The sequence below is a fragment of the Achroia grisella genome, unplaced genomic scaffold, assembly GCF_030625045.1.
Source record: "Achroia grisella isolate CSIRO2021 unplaced genomic scaffold, CSIRO_AGI_Agris_v1 utg660, whole genome shotgun sequence".
Taxonomy (NCBI): Eukaryota; Metazoa; Arthropoda; class Insecta; order Lepidoptera; family Pyralidae; genus Achroia; species Achroia grisella.
The window spans coordinates 7036361-7059534 of record NW_026712984.1 but is presented as its reverse complement, the minus strand read 5'-3'; the positions used below and the strand labels follow the sequence as shown (position 1 = coordinate 7059534).

Sequence of the window (23174 nt, the reverse complement as noted above, 5' to 3'; positions counted from 1 at the left end):
ACAGTTGCTTGAGGGCTGAAATAGGTGAGACTGAGGTATGACTTTTTACAGTCTACCTCTAACGTTACTGGTGCATCTGAGTGCGTGAAAGGAAACTGTAAACGCAGCCATGTGGGCGGGTGTACCGCCCTCGCCCCCGGCTCCAACTATCGCCGGCACATCGCGTGGGCACAGTTGCTTCATAAGAGCATATCACTTGTCATATACTGCTCTGTATCGGTCTGGGTGTTTTCTATATATATTATGTATGTATTTACAAAAAAAAATATCTATGTATTGGTATCAGTTGACTAGTACCCATAACACAAGCTATACTTAACTTGTAACTAGTTGACGCTGTGTGCATTATCCTGAGATATTATATTACGTCTTGTATGTATTTTAAAAATGTATTTAAGTATTACATTTTTAAAATACATTGTGTATTTACAAAATAATATCTATGTATTTATATGAGTTGTCTAGTACCCATAACACAAGCTCTACTTAACTTGTAACTAGTTGACGCTGTGTGCATTATCCTGAGATATTATATTATGTCATGTATGCATTTTAAAAATGTATTTAAGTATTCTAAAATGTATTCTGAATTTACACAGTTGCTTGACGTCTGAAATACAGTCTACCTCTAACGTTACTAGTGCGTGTGAGTGCGTGAAAGGAAACTGTAAACGCAGCCATGCGGGCGGGTGTACCGCCCTCGCCCCCGGCTCCAACTATCGCCGGCACATCATGTCGGCACAGTTGCTTCATAATAGCATCCCACTTGTCATATACTGCTCTGAATTTCTTATAACATCATTTCTCTTAAGCGACCCATAGTTTTTTGTCTATGCAAGCGACGTTTAACATAGATTAGGATAGAGTTTGTATAAAACTATTGTCTGTGTAAAAATTTGCAGGTAATTCCTGTGGTGTCTTTGGAAATAGAAATAGAAATAATCCATATTAAAATAAACTTATTATAAGCACTTTTAAATACTCATATTTTTGTTGTTTTATCACTCAACCGGAAGGCATCATTACAAGAAAAATGAGCAAGAAACTTAATGTTCTTTTAAATAAATGTTTTTGAAAATTACACTGCCCTACTTTTCGTTTGATTGCGAGTTCGATTCCCCGCACAGTTCATACTTTGTATTCATGAGTATGATTGTTTGTGTCGGTCTGGGTGTTTTCTATGTATAATATGTATGTATTTATAAAAAAAATCTTTAATTGTTTATATCAGTTGTATAGTACCCATAACACACGCTCTGCTTACCGTTGGACTAGATGGCGCTGTGTTAATTGTCCAGGATTATTTATTATTATTATTATAGTAACTTTTGTATCATCGGAAATATGACCGGATACGTAATATCGATACAAAATAAATACATTATGTCATAATACATTCTCCATTATTAATAATCGCTCAATCTGATGTTCTCAAACTTTTCATGTCCTAACAATCGTGAATAAATTTTTTTGTGCCGTGCGAGGAATCGAACTCGCGACCATCTGAGATGAGGCGGGTTACTAAACCACTACTGAGGCCGTGTATTAAAGAAAATATGAACAAACATCCACCTATCCGTCCATATCTACAAACTTTCGCGTTTATAATATTAGTCAAATTGGGGGGAAAGGAGATTATTAGTAATGGGGTAACAGAATAGAATAGAATAGAAAATCATTTATTCAAATAAACTTACATTGAAGCACTTTTGAATAGTCATTCCATTTTTTTAATCTACCGCTCGTTCGGAAAGCTGTCTCATCACAAGAAGAACGAGCAAGAAACTTGCGTGTTGCTCTTTTAAATAATTTTATTATTACTTTACATTTTTAAGTTTAAGTGTGTGAATACAAACCACCAATTAGCACTAATTCAATTAAATACTCAAAAAGAAAATATATTGAATACATAACCAACTGGTTAAACAATTAATAAGAGGAAATCAGTCATAGTGATTAGAGCAGACCAGACCCTACAAGCAGCACCCGTTCACGAGTATGACGGATGAGACAGCCATCACTGCGCTCGACCATATTTTAGGGAGCCCAATGACTGGTCTGGACATTTTAGTGAGCATGACTACTCAAAACACTAGACCACGTCAAAGCTACTCACAATTGCCATCTGATAGTTATAGTATTCACATTTTACATAAGAATGCATGCGGCAATTAATACAAAAACCGCTACGCTTTCATATTTCTAAAATCAATCAATTAAATCAAGAAAGCAATGATATAATCAGTCGCAATGGGATAATCAGTCCAGATTACCCCATTGCGAGCAATATGACAGGTTGACTTCCACGCGGCTTCCCCTGGAAACCATTATAATAAATGCTTGGTGAATTTCTCAATATGGACTAACTGACCTGACCTCATGCTCATCCTATCAACCTCCAATAGTGCCCCACCAGCGTATACACCTATCATCCTTTAAAAAAATCATTTTAATATGTGTCACGGGGCGGCAGCAGCAACGAGAAACTATTAATTTCTTCTTTCACTTATATATATTTTTCACTTCGAGCATCTAAACCGAACTGATCTGTGCACACAATATGGTGGTTCTTTTTAAAGTCAGTAGGTAGGTGGGACTGTTATGGTCAAATCAGAACTTATATCTTGTACTCAATAATAAACAGGATTATATCAAACTTCTGGACCATACATTTTATGTCATATTTAATCTTTACTATTTATATATTTACTTTACAGTTTATAAGCATAAATAACATTTATTATATAAAAATATATTGTGGTGGTTATCTTAGTCAAACCGATATCAAACAGATGGCGTTATAGTCGCTGAAATCTGCTTTAGCGGAGCACGCTGGCCAACGGTTGCCGTTGGCGGTAACATATGAGTGCCTTTAAAAAAAAATAACAAAAACATACATTTATTACGTACTATACGACTGTAGTAACAACGAATAGCCGGCAATTTGGTCGGATGCCGTCATTAGATTGTCCGACAAAACATCGCTACGATTAATTCTGTTGTAAATCTGCCTGAAAAAAGATTTAAATGTCATATAAAACACTTCCTTTGCAAAAAAGCTTACTATAAAATTGATGAATTCGTTAACGACAATAATGTTTTTATAGAAAAACTTAATATCCATAGCACTGACTATATTATCTGATTACACTAATAATGAGTGCGTAGCGATTTCTATGTTGATTATCGCATGCTTCTCACTTGTTATACTGTAAGTATTATATAAAAAAAAAAATCTATTCAAAAGAGCTACACACAAGTTTCTTGGTCATTCTACTTGTAATGAATCTGCATTCCGAATGAGTGGTAGAATCAAAATATGACTATTCAAAAGTGCTTATAATGAGATTATTTGAATAAAGATTATTTCCATTTTTATTTCTATTTCTATTAATGCAACCTAGTCGAAACGTAGAGAGATATAAATAGCTTTATCCTAATCTTATATATAAAATTCTCGTGTCACAATGTTAGTTACCATATGGCTCGACCGATTTTTATGAAATTTTATATGCATATTCAGTAGGTCTGAGAATCGGCCCCTAAGATATATTTTTTTTTGACATTTTCTTTTTCTTAAAAAACAGATACAACGCAAAGTTTTCCCCCTTCTACCACCAACCGCTATTATATTAGTAAATTTATATTTATATTATATGGCAATTAAATTTATATGGCAAAACCACGTTTGCGGAAACAACTAGTTATTAATATAACTGCGAAACTAACTCTATGTCTGTTTCGATTTCACGCCAAAACTACTGAACCGATTCAAATAAAATTTGGTACACATATAGTCTAGACCCTGAAGAAGGACATAGGCTACTTTTTGATTCGATTAAAGGGTTGTAAGGGGTCGAAAAGGGAGATGAAATTTTATATGGAACTATCGTCTTTTTAGTAGCCTGAAACTTATTTCTTCATTAAATTTATGATAAAGAAATAATATTAAATATATCTTTATTTGGTCAAAGTCACTATTTCATGCGAAGTCGCGGGCATATCTAGTTTCCCGTAAAATAGAAATCATTTTTAAGGTCTGCATGTAACGCGTTTCCTAAACGCTTCTAATGGAGTTTATTGAATGAAGCACCGTTAATACATCTTAATTGCTGGAGTGCTCCGGATGTGACGTCGCTACGAATTAAATATAGCAGCTATGAAACGGTAAATCATCAAAAATTATGCTTGTAAATAATTATGTTATGAGTATATATTAATTGAAAGTATCTTATTAATATTTTTTTTTATATGGACGAATATGGAGTGGTGCTCTCGCCTGCGCTAACGGTATACGCTGGCGGGGCACCTGTGGAAGATGATAACATGAACATGGGTACAAGTCACCATTCCATTATCATACATAAAAAACCTGACTTGGTACATTACTAGCGATATTTCCTATCACTAACAATCCCTTTACCGTCTAAAATAAGGGTCTAAATCTAAAATAAGGGATGGGAATATTGAAACTTTGAGAATCACTGATTGTCACCGGGAAATGCGAGTAAAAGCTACATGTAAAAGGTCGTATTTATTACCGTTTGATTCATGGCCGCCCGGCGCCTGGACATCGGCCAAGAGGTCTGCATTGCCGTGTCATGTGATATTTTACGTGATTTCATCAAACCATTAGTTGTCTTTACACGACATATTCTTTCACCCGTGAATTAACAGGACTTTAAAAAAAAATCACATATTAAATTATATCTTCGGTAGCTCCGATCCGATATATTTTATAATTCTCATCATCACCATCATCATTCCAGCATGGACGACGTCCACTGCCGACCAAAGGCCTCCCCCAAAGATCTCCACGATGCTCGCATCCAACGCCTTCCAGCGATTTGACTAGATCAGTTCACCTTGCTGGAGACCTTCCCACGCTGTGTCTTCAGGTCCACGGTCGCCACTCGAGGACTTTACTGCCCCAACGGCCATCTGTCCTACGAGTTCTGCCATTGCCATTTCAGTTTTGTAATTCTTCGGACTACGTCGGTCACTGTGGTTCTTCTGCGGATCTACTCATTTCTGATACGATCGCGCAGAGAAACTCCAAGCACAGCTCTTTCCATTGTCGTTTGAGTGACTTTGAGTTTACTAGATAGCGCTTATAGGCCTTTACGTTCACACAATCAAAATATTCTGCAGTATTATTAGTACAGATTTGCTTCTTAAACGAAACTAGTCGTTAATTAACTTAATTGATTTTGACTTGATTGATTAATGGCTATTCAAAAGTGCTTCAATGTAAGTTTATTTGAATAAATTATTTTCTATTCTATTCTATTGCCACTACAGCCAAACTTGGCAATTTCTGTTCACAAAACAGAGGGTTTCTAAGAGAGTGCATAAAAAACGTATAAAATGAAGATTAATGGCATTAAGACTAAGCGTTATGGGGCATTGTTCTTTGCACCAACCTCAGTTAAATTGACACAGTACAGTCATAAAGACAGTAACGCTCAGAAAGGCGCGCCGAGCTTTTAGAACTGTGTAAACTATTGAAGTAATACAGCGATACTCCCGCCTGAGTAAATAACAGCTAAGATACTGGGGTGTTAGGGCGCTTTCATATCGACCGATGCGCGTCAAAAGTGTTACGGGTCGGCAGCAATAAAAATAATATTATAATATTGATAATATATCTCAGGACACTCACACAGCACCATTTAGCCCCAATATAAACAGAGCTTGTAGTCTGATATTGTCAACTAGACAGACAACTGATATAAATTTATACATTCGTTTTTTTTATTTAAATACATACATGATATAAAACACCCAGATCGATACAAACAATCATACTAATACTCATGAATACAAATGTTTATACCGTGCGAGGAATAGAACACGCGACTGCGACATTGCACATAAGGCTAACCGCTAAACCACCGAGGCCATCAATAAAACATGAAGACTTTGAACTCCTTTTTTCTTCAATGTAGGTACTTTACACTTCGAGCATTTAAATCGAACTGGGTTGTGCACACAATATCATAGTTTTACTTAAAGATTGTAGGCAGGTAGGACCATTTTTTTTTTATAACACAGGGGACAAACGAGAATGCGGCCCACCTGATGGTAAGTGATTACCGCCGCCCATGAGCACCCGCAACACCAGGGGAATTGCAAGTACGTTGTCGGCCTTTTAAAAAGGAATAAGCTCTTTTCTTGAAGATTTCAATATCGTATCGGTTCGGAAATACCATTACAGTCAAATTAGAACTTATAACCTGTACTCAAAAATAAACATGAAAATACCAAACTTCTAGAACATACATTTTATAACATTTAATCTTTATGATCAAATCCACGACCACGGAAATTACATCCAGAGTAGATCACTAAACTGGCTCAATCATAGAGACACGTAGTAAAATTGTATAAATTTTTGCCGCTCCGCTCAATGTGGAAGTGCGCTTTATTTTAAAGGCCATAATAGCCTTAAATAATCGAAGGAAGGAGGAAATAATTGGAATTAATTTCAAAGAAGTACGTCCCAGTTAGCTGGGAGGCTGGCATTTAGGAGTGTTGGCGCGCAAGCGACGACAGTGGACGGCTGCGGGGTCTGCGGGCGCCGCGGGGCATCCGAGCCGGCAGCGAGCCCGATCTGCCGCGACACCTCACTCGGCCATTCCGTGCATCGGGCACCGCACGCACTTCTCACTTTCTTACACTTGTAATATATATATTCTAAAATACATAATCATACAGTCCACAACGTGATATCATTTCACCACCCTAACCGGGCCTAGTCAATGGTCCTTCTGCACCGGTATACAAGCCGTCTTAAGCAGAGCCAAGCTGTATATATGCAAGTCAGAAATTTGAAGACCGACACGTCGTGAATAACGGTCGCGAGTTGGACTTCGAGTATCTCTTCGTGGAGTGGAGTCGTCGCACAGCCTACATAGAAGAACCGACGTCACTTGTGGGAGTATTGCACTGTATTTGAGTGAGTCCGTTCCAATTAGACTATTTTCTTATTTCTTAACGTTGCCGAAAAACTCATTCTTTACTATTCAAAACTGCATTTCTATCCCTCTTTAAATTATTTATTATTTAGCTTTGCCCTTATTTTCTTATACACAGTCACGTATAGCTTACATTACTATATACATTGCAATTAATTTGCGCGCTTAAAGCAGCTAGTAACAGGCGGTCCGGTGCATCGACTCTCGACCGTGTCATTGACCGTACGTGACATTTACCTGCGCTTGCGCTACGGACATAGCTCTTAGTAACAACCGGTACGATGCATTGACCTTGCAGTTGAACGTGTCGGTGACCGTACGCGACCTTCGGCCCCTTCTTTCGGCTTCAGCATTTCATAAGACTTTAATATGGCAGATTCTATTAAAACATTAATTAAAAAACGTAGTTCTATGAAGTCTAAAATTACAGTTTTTAACAATTATTTAAATTTAATCAGTAGTAATGCGGATATATCTCAATTGCAACGTTTGGACTTGGAGGAGCGTTTTAATAGGTTCGAGGCCATGTATTCCGATTTTGATGCATTACAGACCGACATCGAGGTGCTTTCTGACGACGCCGAGGCCGAGTCCGCTTTGGCCGACCGTGAGGAATTCGAACGCCAGTTCTTTCGTGTGGTGGCTCTCGCTCGCAGCCTACTGGCGACTTCGCGCGACGGTGCTGGGTCTGTGGCGGGTTCTGAAGATGCTAATTCAGGTGCACTCAGAAAACAGAATTTTGTTCGTTTGCCGAAAATTTCCCTACCTTGCTACGACGGATGTTATCAATCCTGGTTGGAGTATAGGGACACATACATCTCACTGATTCACAACAATGCATGTATCGACGATATCAACAAGTTCCACTACTTACGTGCCTCACTTAAGGGTAGCGCGGCTTCAATCATTCAAAATATAGACTTCAAAGCGGAACATTATAAAATTGCGTGGGACTTGTTGTGTGAGCGATATAACAACAACCGTGTCCTTGTGAATAATCACATTCAAGCGTTGTTTGATGTTGAACAGATATCGAGGGAATCAAGTGTGTCACTTAGGGGTCTCGTTGATGTCATTAATAAAAATATAAGGGCACTAACAACTCTAAATCAGCCCACTAATCATTGGGATACCCTCATCATCTTTATAATGGCAAAAAAGCTGGACGTCACAACTAGTCGTAACTGGGAGGAACACAAAAACTCATTAGCTACCGATCCCATTTTATCACAATTTTGTACATTTTTAAATAAAAGGGCTGACTTATTGGAGTCAGTCGAGTCAAATTTCATTAATTGCAGTACTTCAATTGTCGCTTTAAATAATCAAACTAATAATAATAAATCTATCATTACTCATAATAAGAAATCAATTGCTTATAATAAACAATCTGTCATTAAATGTCCACTTTGTGTCTCAAGCACACTCATTATATTCTTGTGAATCTTTTAGGGCCTTATCTATAGAAAATCGCATTCAAAAGGCGAAAGAATATAAAGTGTGCCTAAATTGCTTGCGCTTAGGCCATAACGCAAAATATTGCAAATTAACTCATTGCAAATATTGCAAAGTTAAACATAATACACTTTTACATATAGAAATAAATAGTACAATCCCATCTCATCATGTTCTGCCTTCTGCATCGCCTTCTCTGTCAAATGATGTCGCTTTATCAGCCGATACTATGCAGCTTGCTACTTCTGCGCATTGTCTACTTTCCACAGCATTGGTGAACGTGACCAACGCTACGGGCAACAAGTGCACGGCACGTCTACTGCTGGACAACGGTAGCACGGCGAACTTTGTTACGCAGAGCCTGTCGGAGAAACTGGGTTTGTCACAACGCGGTACGAGCACCAAGGTAACGGGTATAAATAGTCACGTATCTATAAGTACACAGTCTTGCAACCTCACCATAGAGTCTTTATGCTGTGCTTACAAAATTGATATCGAGTGTCACATTTTGCCTGAAATTACAAAGGTCTTACCGTCTTCGTTTGTGCATGTCAGGCATGTCCCTATCCCTGCAGGTCTTCAGTTAGCGGACCCGAATTTTAATATTCCGTCGGTCGTAGACATTCTGGTAGGGGCCGAAGTATTTTGGGATGTCCTGGGCAATAATTCAATTCATTTAGGCAAACACTTACCGACATTGTGTGAAACTAAATTCGGATGGTTAGTTTCAGGTAGGATTAAACAACCGGAATGTTCGTACTCACAGTTTTGCAATCATGTTAATATTTCAAATTCACCAGATATTACTAAATTTTGGGAGTTTGATAATATATCACCTTATCACTCTTTGTCTATTGAAGAAAAAATATGTGAGCAGCATTTTGTAACAACTACTTATCGCAAAAATGACGGTCGTTTTGTAGTTACTATGCCTTTAAAAAACGATCCTAGTACCTTAGGTCATTCTTATGACACAGCAAAAATTCGTTTTTTGTCCCTAGAACGACGCTTTCAACGATATCCATCATTTAAAAATAAATACATGGAGTTTATGCGCGAGTATGAACGATTAGGTCACATGACGTTGGATTCAAACTATACTACTTCAACAGAGGACACCGTAGTCACTCACTTCATTCCACATCATGGCGTCACTCGTGAATCTAGTGCTACTACCAAATTGCGCGTAGTATTTGATGCATCAGCTCCTACCAGTTCTGGCACGTCACTTAATGACATTCAGATGGTGGGACCTGTAGTTCAAGACGATCTATTATCCATTTTAATACGTTTTCGTCAACATAGGTATGTAGTTTCGAGTGACATTGAAAAGATGTATAGAGCAATAGAACTGAATCCAGACCAAAGATCTCTTCAAAAAATTGTATTCCGGTTTGACCATAAAGAACCCCTAAAAACTTATACATTAAACACACTTACATATGGTACCGCTTCCGCTCCTTATTTAGCTACTAAATGCTTAGCTAGTCTGGCGGATGACATTCAGGATAATCGAGTCAAGTGTGCAATACAGCGAGATATGTATGTTGATGATTACTTAAGTGGGGGAAGCACAATCTCGGAAACCATCGAGGTAGCTAAACAAGTGCAGTCTATTCTTTTCTCTGCTAAATTCAACTTACGTAAGTGGCGTTCTAATCATCCCACTATTTTAGCACAACTCACTAACAGTCATGACACTATGAATACACCCCTAGAATTTTCTGAGCAACATTTAATCTCTTCTCAATCTAAAACACTAGGTTTATATTGGGATTGCGATTCGGATTTGCTCACCTTTAGAATTAACATTAATTCAGTAAATAAGGTCACTAAACGTCATATTCTTGCAGTAATAAGTCAAATATTTGACCCACTGGGACTCGTCGGCCCGTGCGTAGTCGAAGCTAAAATCATTCTGCAACGTTTATGGTTAGAGAAATATGACTGGGACGACGAAATATCTCTCGAGATCAGCAACCTTTGGTCTACATTTCAAAATAGCATGTCCTCGCTTAATAGTTTAAAGATTCCTCGTTGGGTTTTGCATGAAGACTCTATCATTCACGAAGTACACGTCTTTACCGATGCGTCCGAAAGGGCGTATGGAACATGTCTATACATTAGAACGTGTAGTGGTAGTGGTTCTATAGGTGTACAGCTTCTAGCTTCTAGAAACCGCGTAGCGCCAATTAAACCAACGACAATGCCGAGGCTTGAACTTTGTGGAGCTTTGTTAGGTGCAAGACTGTGTATCAAAGTTCAAAAATCATTGACTATACCTATCCATAAATGTAGATTCTGGTGTGACTCGACTATAGTATTAGGTTGGTTGTCAACTCCTGCTAACCAACTTAATCCTTTCGTTAGAAACCGAGTGCATGAAATTCAAGAAAGCACATACGGTCATACCTGGAGCTACGTACCGTCGAAGGACAACCCGGCGGATCTTGTTTCGCGTGGAGTAAAGGCCGACGTTATCGGAACTACCCCTTTATGGTGATCCGGACCTTCGTTTTTACTTAAAAATGAAAATGAGTGGCCAATAATGCCAAACAAAACGAAACATGATTTGCCGGAAGTAGTAACTCATTTTATTAGTAGTGACAATCAATCATGTAGTAATTCATCATCTAATAACACTCATTCATTATTGATACAACATTTATTAGAAAATCATTCAAGCTTAACTAAAATACAAAGAATAGTAGCATACATACAAAGATTTATTCATAATTTAAAACATAATAGTAACAAGTTGTGCGGCAATCTCTCTACGAGAGAACTGCAAGAGTCATTAATTTATATTTTACATATGTCACAAATTGATATGTTTCCAAACGAATTTGAAATTCTAAAATCTGGTCAGACATTGCCACACAAAAGTAGACTACTTGCTTTGACACCATTTTTAGATAATGATAACATTATCCGCGTGGGCGGAAGACTTGACAATTCCCCTTACGACTTTAACATGAAACATCCTATAGTTATATGCAGCAAACATAAATTGACAAGACTTATATTTCAAATGCAGCATATTAAATTACTCCACGCCGGTCCTCAATTATTATTGTCTCACATTCGTCATACTTACTGGCCTCTAGGAGGCAGAAATTTGTCTAAATTAATTGTAAAGAAATGTGTTACTTGTTTCAGACATAAGGCTAAAAATGTCCAGCCTATAATGGGTCAGCTGCCGTTAGCTAGGACACAACTTGAATTCCCATTTCTACATTGTTATGTTGACTATGCTGGACCAGTATTGATAGCTAATCGTAAGGGCCGCGGGAGCAAACTTTCAAAATCGTATATGTGCATCTTTGTTTGCTCTGCAGTGAAAGCTGTACATTTGGAGCTCGTCACAGATCTCACCACCGAGGCTTATATGGCCGCTTTAAATCGGTTTGTGGCACGTCGAGGTAAGCCTCGAAGTATTACATCCGACAACGGTACGAATTTCGTTGGCGCATCCAATGAAATGCAAAGGTTTTTGCGTACCTCGAATGTCGCATCTGAAACGGCACAGCAGAGCATCGAATTTATTTTCACGCCTGCCTACTCTCCTCATTTTAATTCATTAGCAGAAGCTGCCGTAAGGTCCTTTAAACATCACCTAAGACGTATATTAAAATTAACTCATTTTACCTATGAAGAGATGACAACTTGTCTCATTCAAATAGAAGCAGTTCTAAATTGTCGCCCTCTCACCCCCCTTTCATCGGATCCTAATGATTTTTCGGCTCTTACACCCTCACACTTCCTAATTGGACGGCCACTCCTATCTGTGCCACAACCACAGGTGACTGACACTGACGTCAACCTCTCGAGACTGGACAGATGGCGTAGAATTCAGCACATACGACAACATTTCTGGAGACGATTTCATAATGAATACATTTCCATACTTCAGGCAAAAACAAAATGATTCCATTCATCAGACGAGGTGAAACTTGGAGCTCTCGTCCTGATCAAGGACAAGACAGCACCTCCGCTACTGTGGTGCCTGGGTCGGGTCGTAAAGATCTACCCTGGCGTGGACGGCGTCACAAGGGTGGCCGAACTCAAGACGAAGAAGGGCACCATTCGTCGTGCCTTCAACTGCATCTGCCCTCTTCCTGAGCATTGAAGACATCACTTCAACCCCGGGAGTCTGTTGGCGCGCAAGCGACGACAGTACGGCTGCGGGGTCTGCGGGCGCCGCGGGGCATCCGAGCCGGCAGCGAGCCCGATCTGCCGCGACACCTCACTCGGCCATTCCGTGCATCGGGCACCGCACGCACTTCTCACTTTCTTACACTTGTAATATATATATTCTAAAATACATAATCATACAGTCCACAACGTGATATCATTTCACCACCCTAACCGGGCCTAGTCAAGGAGAGAAATAAAATGTGTACTTATTTGACGTATAAATAAAACTTACTAATATTATAAATGCAAAAGTAACTCTATTTGTCTCTCTATAAGTATGTAATGTTATATTATCTGTGCTATAAGCCTATTTCGCTTTCATATCAAAACTACTGAACCGATTTATATGAAATTTAGTACACAGTTAGTGTAGACCTTGAGAAAGGACATAGGGTTTTTAGAGAAATAAAATCTACACTTATTTATATGACGTATAAATGAATATTGTAATTCTGTAATTATTTATATAAAAAAACTTCTATTCTAAAGAGCAAAACACAAGTTTCTTGCTCATTCTTCTTGTGTTGAGTCTGCGTTCCTAATGAGTGGTAGAATCAAAAATATGACTCAAAAGTGCTTGTTTATTTGAATAAAGATTATTTCTATTTCTATTTAGATTTAATAATATTATAAATGCGAAAGTAACTCTGTCTGTCTCTCTGTCAGTTTATTTCGCTTTCATATCAAAACTATTGAACCGATTTCTATGAAATTTGGTACATAGATAGTTTAGGCCTGAGAAAGGACATAGGCTAGCTTTTTAGAGAAATAAAATGTATACATATTTATTTAATGTATAAATAAATCGTGTTATTGTGTAGAATAGAATAGAAAATCATTTATTGAAATAAACTTACATTGAAGTACTTTTGAATAGTCCTCACATTTTTTTTATCTACCGCTCATTCGGAAAGTTGTACATCACAAGAAGAACGAACAAGAAACTTATGTGTTGCTCTTTTAAATAGATTTATCCTTACTTTACAATTTAAGTTTAAGTGTGTGAATACAAACTACCGATTAGCACTAATTCAATTAAATAATCAAATAGAAATAATATTGAATACACTACAATTAATAAGAGGAAATCAGTCATAATTATTAGAGTATTATGTAATTATATATATAAGAAAAAACATCTATTCACTTTTGAATTGACACACGTTTCTTTCTCATTCTTTGGAACTGGATAGCGTTGTGTGAAGTCTGTGAACTGTGAAGGATAAATATTATAATAAATATTGTGAAACAGGCTTTTATAAGCTTTGATATTAAAAAAAGTGTGAATAACACATAGATTTTAATGCGCGTGAAACCGCGGGCTCATCTATATATTTAACCAATTATATGCATATCCATATAAATAAACAGCATATTATTCAAATGACTTTATTCTTTGAGAGAATCAGAATTTCAGTATCTGTTGAAAGTTATTTATAAATAATGCCCCACGTACAAATACAGAATATGAGGTGGGTCGAAGTGCGACAGAAAATTATCTGACCCTAAAACTAGATAAGGACCTGACCTATTACGGAATGTACTCGTAAATCTAAACAAAATATATAAAAAAAAATATTTTATGGATGATTATGGAATTGTGCACCCACCTGCGCTAACGGTTTACGCTGGCGAGGCATCAGTGGATAAGATAAGCATGAGGTCAGATCAGTTAGTACGTCGTGGTAGAATCACTAAGAAGTTATCACAGTGGTTTCCAGGGGGAACTGTGTGGAGGTCAACTTGACATGGTATATTATTAGCCATGGAGTATTCAGTTCAGATTACTAACAACTTCACTTACATTCCCCCCTAATAGTAACATTCCAGTAAAACGCTACGGCTACACGCAGACACGTCGTAAAAAATCACGTGTTTGGATCTTCGCCAGTTTTGAGCTTGAACGGGTTTGATATTGTTTTTATATATCGTCTATTGAATAGAAAAATGACATTTTTCTAAATTACAAGCTAGAATTGCCTCCTTTTATATAAGTCAACTAGCTTTTGCCCGTGGCTTCGCTGGCGTTAATTTATCCCCTTAGGGGTGGAATTTATTAAAATCCTTTCTTAGGGGATGCCTACGTCATAGTAGCTTTATGCATGCAAAGTCTCAGCCCGATTTGTTTAAAATTGACAAAGTTTTATACAAACTTTCATCCCCTATTTTATCCCTTTGGGGGTAGAATTAGTCAAAATCCTTTCTTAGCGGATCTACCTGCATGCCAAATTTCAGCCCGATCCGTCCAGTGGTTTGGGCTGTGCATTGATAGATGACTATGACAGTCACCTTTGAGTTATATATTTAGATTAAATTAACCACTCCGTCTTAATCATTATCTAAACACTTTTAAAATGATATATAACACTTCTGTGTAAATTTAAAACTTTAAAGGAAAAAATAATTTAAATTAATTAAAAAAAAACTTGAAATGCTTGTCTTGAAAAAAAAAATGTAGATTTTGAATACTGGCATTTTTCTATTCAAGCGACGATATATACTAGCTACTCGTCCCGGCTTTGGATGCATTTCTTTTCATTGAGGGTGTTATATGTTTTTTGTTTGTACCTAAGCATATATTTACTGCAACATATAATTTAATTTTACCTTGATCTCTAGTTCAAACTACCTACATATAATTTGTTTTTTTTTTTATTTTTATTTTTATGATGGTTGATCAATATCACAGATTGTTTGTTTGGTGTTGGGTGTGTTTGTTGAACAGATTATTCCTGTTACATTGATAACATGCTACTGTATTTTCTCTCAATAAAATCAACTATAACAGTTAATGCTTGATTTTTCAATAATCTCGCCTTTAAAAAAGGTAACAAACGTTTCAGAGGGTTGTGGCCTATTGTCATGTATTGAGATCTGTGGCACTACGACTTACAGATCTATTGTGCTTGCCCTTATCCAAAGTTAATTTAGACCCGTCAGGGACAAGAATTGAAGGATAAACGTTCTCCTTGAATCATTCTATCTATTGCTGAAAACTGCATTAAAATCAGTTGCGTAGTTTAAAACATATAAGCGAACAGACAATAGCGGCTACTTTGTTTTGTACTATGTAAATACTAGTTGACCCGTCAAACGTTGTATTGCCATATAAATTAATATCGCTATTAAAAAAATAGGGGTTGGTGGTAGTAAGTAGGTGGGGGAAAAATTGTATTTTTGATGCCACCTCCAAAAAATTTTATTGTCAAAAATTTTATTGTGTGAGCCTTCCATATTACTTACGAGGTATAAAAAATGTCAGACTTATCGATTATACGTTTAAAATTTCATCGAAATTAGTTAAGCCATTTCGGACGAGTATGCCAAGTAACACGAGAATTTTATATACGATTATATAGATTACTAGTTGTGTCCGTTACTTATCTCCTGTATGAAATTTATAGTGTTATTCTGATGTTATGTTAAAGCCAATATTGTAGCCGTAGCTTTTGCTAATTGTATTGATCAGGCGTTATAATTTTTATTATTTCTATATCTTCGAGTTAGTTGATATTATTATTTTCGTGTTTGCTCGTTGCTCTATACTATGCTATGCTATATATGTTGTTATATTATTAATAATACTGCATATGTATTATATATGACTCCTTTATTATATATGATTATATTTAACAAGACAACTCTTTGTTATATGACTCGACTCGACACACCGACAGACCATAGACAAGGTAATTAATCATAAACATAGACACATATTTTTATGGCTCTGAATACACAACAATTATGTACTTTTATTACTGCTTCTAATTGTTCCACAGCTAGTTGCTATAAATTTATTCTTTATAAAAACCAAAAGTCGAAATAATGTATTGTTGAACTGTGCATCGGAGTTTGGTATTGACAATGTCCACTATGGAATTTGTCAATAACAAACTCTGATGCACAGTCTGACACACAGGAGACAAGCTATGTTACTGTAAAGTTTCATCAAAATCCGTTCAGTAGTTTTTGCGTGAAAGAGTAACAATTGCATTCATAATCACAAATTTTCGCGTTTATAATATTAATAAGTAAATAATACATGGGTTTCTTTTGAAATGTGTATTGTATAGCTATGTAAATAGAGTTGTTTTTTAAACGGACATTATCTATGGTCGACAGTTCGATTCCTCGATGCAAATATTAATTTTCATGAGTATGATTGTTTGTATTGGTCTGAGTGTTTTCTATGTATAATATAAAAATAGTAATAAATCCTAAGTATTAATTTGATTGTTTGTTGTTTAAAAAATATATTAAATTATTTTTTATTTAAGCTCTGCTTATCTTGGGACTAGACAGCATTCTGTGCATTGCATTAGGTTATTTTTATAAAAAAAACTAGCTACTCGCCCCGGTTTCGCCATATTCGTTTCGTTATATATAAAAATCTTCCTCTTGAATCACTCTATCTATTAAAAAACCGCTTCAAATTCTGTTGCGAAGTTTTAAAGATTTAAGCATACATAAGGACAGACAGCGACAGCGACTTTATTTTATACTATGTTATGATTATATACTATCTGTTCCCGCGACTTCGTCCGCGTGCAATTTATTTTTATTTTTCTAAAATGAAAGAATTTTTCTAAAATCAAAATAGCCTAAGTTACACCTTATTACATCAGCCACTTGCCAAAAAAAGTCCCGTCAAAATAGGTCCAGCCATTTCAGAAATTAGCCGGAACAAACAGACTGACAGACAGACAGACAAAAATTGTAAAAAATGTTATTTTGGTGTACGTATTTATATTCACATGTATGCAGTAAAAACGGTTATTTAAATATTACAAACAGACACTCCAATTTTATTTATATGTATAGATGTCTAAATTATTGTTATGTAAATATATTCGTGTTGATATATTTACTATAAGTTAGGTAAATACTAAAGGTGTGCCTTTTCCCATAACTGCCCTTCAATCGCTTTCTGCTTTTACCCAAAGGTTAGGTCGTAGAGAATCTCATATGGCCTTAATCTCTCTGTGCATATTATATTTATTTACTGAAATAAATTTAATATATATATAGAAGATATAGACGCTTAAGAACAAAGAAGTTCATATAATATGTATATGTATTACTGTAAACGTATCTTAACCATTACATAGTATAAAACAAAGTCGCTGTCGCTGTCTGTCCGTCCCTATATATACTTAAATCTTTAAAATTACGTAACGGATTTTGAAGCGGTTTCTTTTAATAGATAGGGTGATTCAAGAGGAAGGTTTATATATATATAACATATGTACACCTGTACGAAGCCGGGGCAAGTAGCTAGTATAGTATAAAATGAAGCTTATGCTGTCTATTTGCTCAAATCTTTTAAACTACTTAATGGATTTAATACAGTTTTCAGCAATAGGTACAGTGATTTAAGAGGTAGGTTTAAATGTATAATAATATCAAATAAATGTATAATATATAACTCTTCTATTAGTTATGTATTGTGAAATTTGGAATGTTTTATTTGTACTTATAAGTTAATCATTATTCTCTTCTGTTTCTGCCACATTCTGTTTTATTTTCTTTTGTTAAGTTTGAAAACCTATTATATATATATATATATTCTCTATTTCACTTTTAAATACAGTTGAAACTTAAATATATACAGAGTGAGCAAAAGTGGACTTATCTCTAAAAGCTTATTAGGTTTCTCTAGATATATACTGTTGATTAGATTGTAAGCTGTTGGTTTCCTAATAAATAAATATGTACATATTATAGTACAGAATATTTATTTTTATATTGAATATTTAATTGACGACCTCGGTGGTCTAGCGGGCTAGCACACCGCTTTACGTCCGATGGTCGCGGGTTCGATTCCTCGCACGGCACAAACATTTGTATTCATGAGTACAATTGTTTGTATCGGAAATAAATTTACGAAAAAAAAATTATCTATGTATTTGTATCAGTAATCTAGTACCCATAACACAAGCTTTAGCTAGCTTAACTTGGGTCTAGATGGCGCTGTGTGAATTGTCCTGATATTATTATTATTATTATTATTATATACGAAAAATAAAAAAAATGTGATGTTAGGAACATTACATCCGTGTGAAGCCAGTGCTAGTACTTACGTCCTGACTAATATAAATGCGAAAGTAACTCTGTCTGTCTGTTTCGCTTTCACGCCAAAACTACAGATCCGATTTAAATATAATTTGGTACAAATATATGATAGTCTAGACGCTAAGAAAGGAAGTAGGCTACCATTCAATGCGATAAAGGGTTGTAAGGAGAGACGAAAGATTATATGTTGTCGTTAACCGATTTCCTGAGGTGGACATATTAAGAGGTAACTTGTTGAGTTTTAGCAGAATGGCAATGGATGTCCTAAATAATACGTAAAATTGTAGGTTTTTATTGTTTTAATATACATATTTCTTGCATAATTTTTCCTAAGTGAGCATATTAGGAAGCTGTAAGGCTCGCTTAGTTTTTGATGTCAATAAATAAATATATAAATATTGAGGTATAGTCATTTTTAAAGCAAATATAACAGTTAGTAAAAAAATTTACTATAAGTGGATAAAAAATAGGAGATAAAAGTTTGTATGGAAATTCGTAATTTTTGAAGCTAGAACGACGAAAGATTTTGGGTTAGATTTTGTCTTTATTTGGTCAACGGTATTGGGTATTCCACGCGGACAAAGTCTCGGGCAAAGCTAGTTTACTGTAAATAATTGAATGCCTCATGACAAGTTCTTGGTAAAGCAATTCCATTTATGTACGCCAAATATTTGTTGTCTCGACTATGAGCAAGTTTGCAAACATTTCTATGTCTTCTTGTACACCGTATTACATACCAGAATTACTGTTTAAACTAATCTTCTTACCGACTGTGTATTGTGAAATATAATTGTGAATTTCCTAGTTTATGAAGTTTATTAAAAACTAACCAAATGGTACAAAGTTCGAGGATTTTTTAAAACCAGAGTTGCAGAATTTTCCCGGCTTCAACCCGGTATGAATAAGATGGCGCAACCGTCCATCGCTAACACCTCTATGCTCGTCGTCCTTTACCTTTTCTCTCATCATCATCATCATCATTTCATCCCGGATGACGTACACTGCTGAACAAAGGCCTCCCCCAAAAATTTCCAGGAGGATCGGTTCTGCGCTGCTCGCATCCAACGCTTTCCAGCGTTCTTGACCAGATCGTCGGTTTAGTATCGGAAGCATTCGCACATTGCGTCTTCTGGTCCGCGGTTGCCACTTGAGGAATTTACCGCTCGAAAGGCAATATATCCTATGAGCTATGTGCTCTGCCCATTGCCACTTCAGCAATTCTGCGGGCTATGTCGGTTACTTTAATTCTTCTGCGGATCTCTTCATTTTTGATACGATCACACAGAGAAACTCCAAACATAGCCCTCTCCAGTGTCCTCTTAGTGACTTTGACTTTATTATCCATAGTTTGCGACTATGTATCTGTGCCGTAACTCATCACACACAAAGGTCGTAAAACTTTTCCGTAACAAAGTGATATCTCGAAGAGGAGACATTGCTTGGCCACCTAAGTCCGGATCTGAGTCCAATGGACTTATGGGGTACTTTAAGTCAATGGTCTACGGAACAAACCCGCGCTCAATTGATGAACTTAAACCAAATATCCGAGGAATGTCAAGCATTACAGAGCTTATTTGACGCGCTGTGATGGAAAATTTTAGTCATCGTTTACAAGTATGCCAAGAACGAAACTGAGCACATTTGGATGTAGTAATTTTTAAAAATGAAATCCTTAATTACTTATTTATGTCAACTTTGCTATTGGCAGTCTGGATTCACAGAAAATTCTTAAATATGATATTCTATAATATATTGTTTGTTGTGTACAAATTCTATAATATATATAATAAATGTTGTTAACATTTATTTAAAAGAGCAACACCCAAGTGTATTGCTCGTTCTTCTTGTGATGAGTTTGCGTTCCTAATGAGTGATATAATAATAACAATGTGAGTATTAAAAAAGAGCCACATGCAAGTTTCTTGCCCGTTCTTCTTGTGATAAATCTGCAATCCGAATGAGTGGTAGAATATAAAAGAATGTGAGTATTAAAAAGTGTTATATTAAGTTTATTTGAATAAAGATTATTTTTATTTTTACAGATTAACAAGGAGGCATGCGTCAATCAACATAGAAACCGCTACACACTCGATCCTTGTGCAATCATCTGATTGCACGCTCATTCTTCGCTTATTAACAACTTAGATAAGTTTATCTGCGTCCGAACCAAACAGGGCTGAGTGGCGAATTTGTTATTTAGGTAGGGCTAAGTGAATAACTAAATGGATCACGCTCATTCTTCGCTTATTAACAATTTAGATAAGTTGTTAATAAGCGAAGAATGAGCGTGCAATCAGATGATTGCACAAGGATCGAGTGTGTAGCGGTTTCTATGTTGATTGACGCACGCTCATTCTTCGCTTATTAACAACTTATCTAAGTTGTTAATAAGCGAAGAATAAGCGTGATCCATTTAGTTACTCCCTTAGCCCTACCTAAATAACAAATTCGCCACTCAGCCCTGTTTTGTTCGGACGCAGATAAATGTAGCTAATGTAAGCCATGATTTATTATTGGCATAATACAGAGTAATTAGATGACATTTACTTAGGGTTGCTATCTCTTTACGTTATTTGAAGTGAAATTTTTAGATACATCATCTATCATCAGGTTTACTTAAATAATACTTTTTATAATACAATAGTTCGAATGTCTTGCCTACACAATGAAATTCTTGTCTCGTATAGAAATATAGATATTTTCCATTCAACACTGGACCAGTTCCAGAGACAATTAAATTTCCACCGTAAAGAGACAAATTATATTTAATACTAGCTTATTTTTTAAATTAAAAGTAATCTAAGTTACTCCTTATTACATCAGCTACCTGCCAATAAAACTCCCGTCAAAATCGGTCCAGCCATTTCAGAGATCAGCCTGTTGGGCGGTTTTTCATCTTTGTGTTAATCTTTGTAAATTGATGGATCAGTGAATAAAGTATAAGGGAATAGGAAAGAACCTATATTACTGGGAACATACTTAACACAATAATTTTCGTAGAGCAAATGAAAGAAAAACAAAGAATTTAAAACCAAAAAAACCCAAAAAGGACTTATGTCTATGGAAAGCAAAAGCGTCATATAAAATAAAATTTGTTTTTTTATTATTGTTTATGTGTATCAAATAAACGTATTTTCTTTCTTTCTTTATATAATACATAATACATTTCACAGCTTCGGTGATCCAACGATCTAGTACACCGCCTTACTTCCGATGGTTGCGGGTTCGATTCCTCGCACGGTACAAACATTTGTATTCATGAGCATGATTGTTTGTATCGGTCTGGGTATTTTCTATATATAAATGTACGTATTAAAAAAATATATATATTTGTTTGTATTAGTTGTCTAGTACCCATAACACAAGCTTTATCTAGCTTAACTTGGGTCTAGAAACAGAAATAGAAATCTTTAGTCAAATAAGCACTTTTGAATAGTCATATTTTGATTCTACAACTCATTCGAAATGCAGTTTTATCACAATAAGAATGAGCAAGAAACTTGTGTGTTGCTCTTTTGAATAGATTTTTTATATATAAATAATTACAGTATAACAAGTAAGAGGCATGTGATAATCAACATAGAAATCGCTACGCGCTCATTATTAGTGTAATCAGATAATATTGTCAGTGCTATGGATTTTCAGTTTTCCTATAAAAAAGTGTTTTATATGACATTTAAATCTTTTTTCAGGCAGATTTATAATAGACGGCGCTTTATGAATTGTTCATATACCAAAATATAATATGAAGCGTTAACTGTTGTTATAGAGGTCATTGTACTCAAAGCGGAATATTTTCAATAACGATATTTTTGTATGGAAAAATTAAGGATATTAGAGACACAAAATTCCGTTATTATCGTAAACAACTTGATACTATCAGATGTTACGTGTAATGCTGATAATTAATTAAAACGTTAGTAAACAAAACAAGTTTAATATCGTTACGTCAGCAACATAAAACGTTTATGTTTAATCGTATAATTAATTTAAAAAATAAATTAATATAATCTAGAGAGATAAGGAAATTATAGATTATATTTATCGACATTTTATCGTATTTTTTTAAGACCATTCACAGAGCGGTATCACATTTTTTTCTCAAGACAATTCACACAGCGCCATCTAGTTAAAACGGCTTGCGTTGTAGGTACTAGACAACTGATATAAATGCATAGATTAATTATTTAAGTACATACTGTAGGGGATTAATACGCAGTGTTAATAAATATAGTTAAATTTAATAAAGTTCGAGTACATACATGATATACATAGAAAACACCTATATGTGTATATGAAATATTTATAAATGCATAATATCTATAGAAAGCACTCAGTCCGATATAAACAATCACACTCATGAATACAAATGTTTGTACCGTGCGAGGAATTGAACCCGAGACCATCGGAAGCAGGTATGCTAAACTTCAAGATCACTTAGACTGTCAAAATAGTAAAATGGCATACCTTCAT

General features: G+C 35.7%; 2 protein-coding genes across 2 annotated transcripts; both read left to right on the top strand.

The window, feature by feature from the left end:
* Positions 1-7346: 7346 nt before the first annotated feature.
* On the top strand, positions 7347-8420 carry LOC131849704 (uncharacterized). The gene has a single exon (XM_059199816.1). It carries the CDS (start codon positions 7347-7349, stop codon positions 8418-8420), a length of 1074 nt encoding a protein of 357 aa, XP_059055799.1.
* Positions 8421-8759: 339 nt separating this feature from the next.
* LOC131849703 (uncharacterized) lies at positions 8760-12360 on the top strand. The gene is made up of 2 exons (XM_059199815.1): positions 8760-8838; positions 11592-12360. Exon 2 carries the CDS (start codon positions 11620-11622, stop codon positions 12358-12360), a length of 741 nt encoding a protein of 246 aa, XP_059055798.1. The 5' UTR covers positions 8760-8838; positions 11592-11619.
* Positions 12361-23174: the final 10814 nt, after the last annotated feature.

Excerpts from the sequence above, each read along its gene's own strand:
- LOC131849704 (XM_059199816.1), top strand. The coding sequence starts at position 7,347 with ATGGCAGATTCTATTAAAACATTAATTAAAAAACGTAGTTCTATGAAG.
- LOC131849703 (XM_059199815.1), top strand. The coding sequence starts at position 11,620 with ATGGGTCAGCTGCCGTTAGCTAGGACACAACTTGAATTCCCATTTCTA.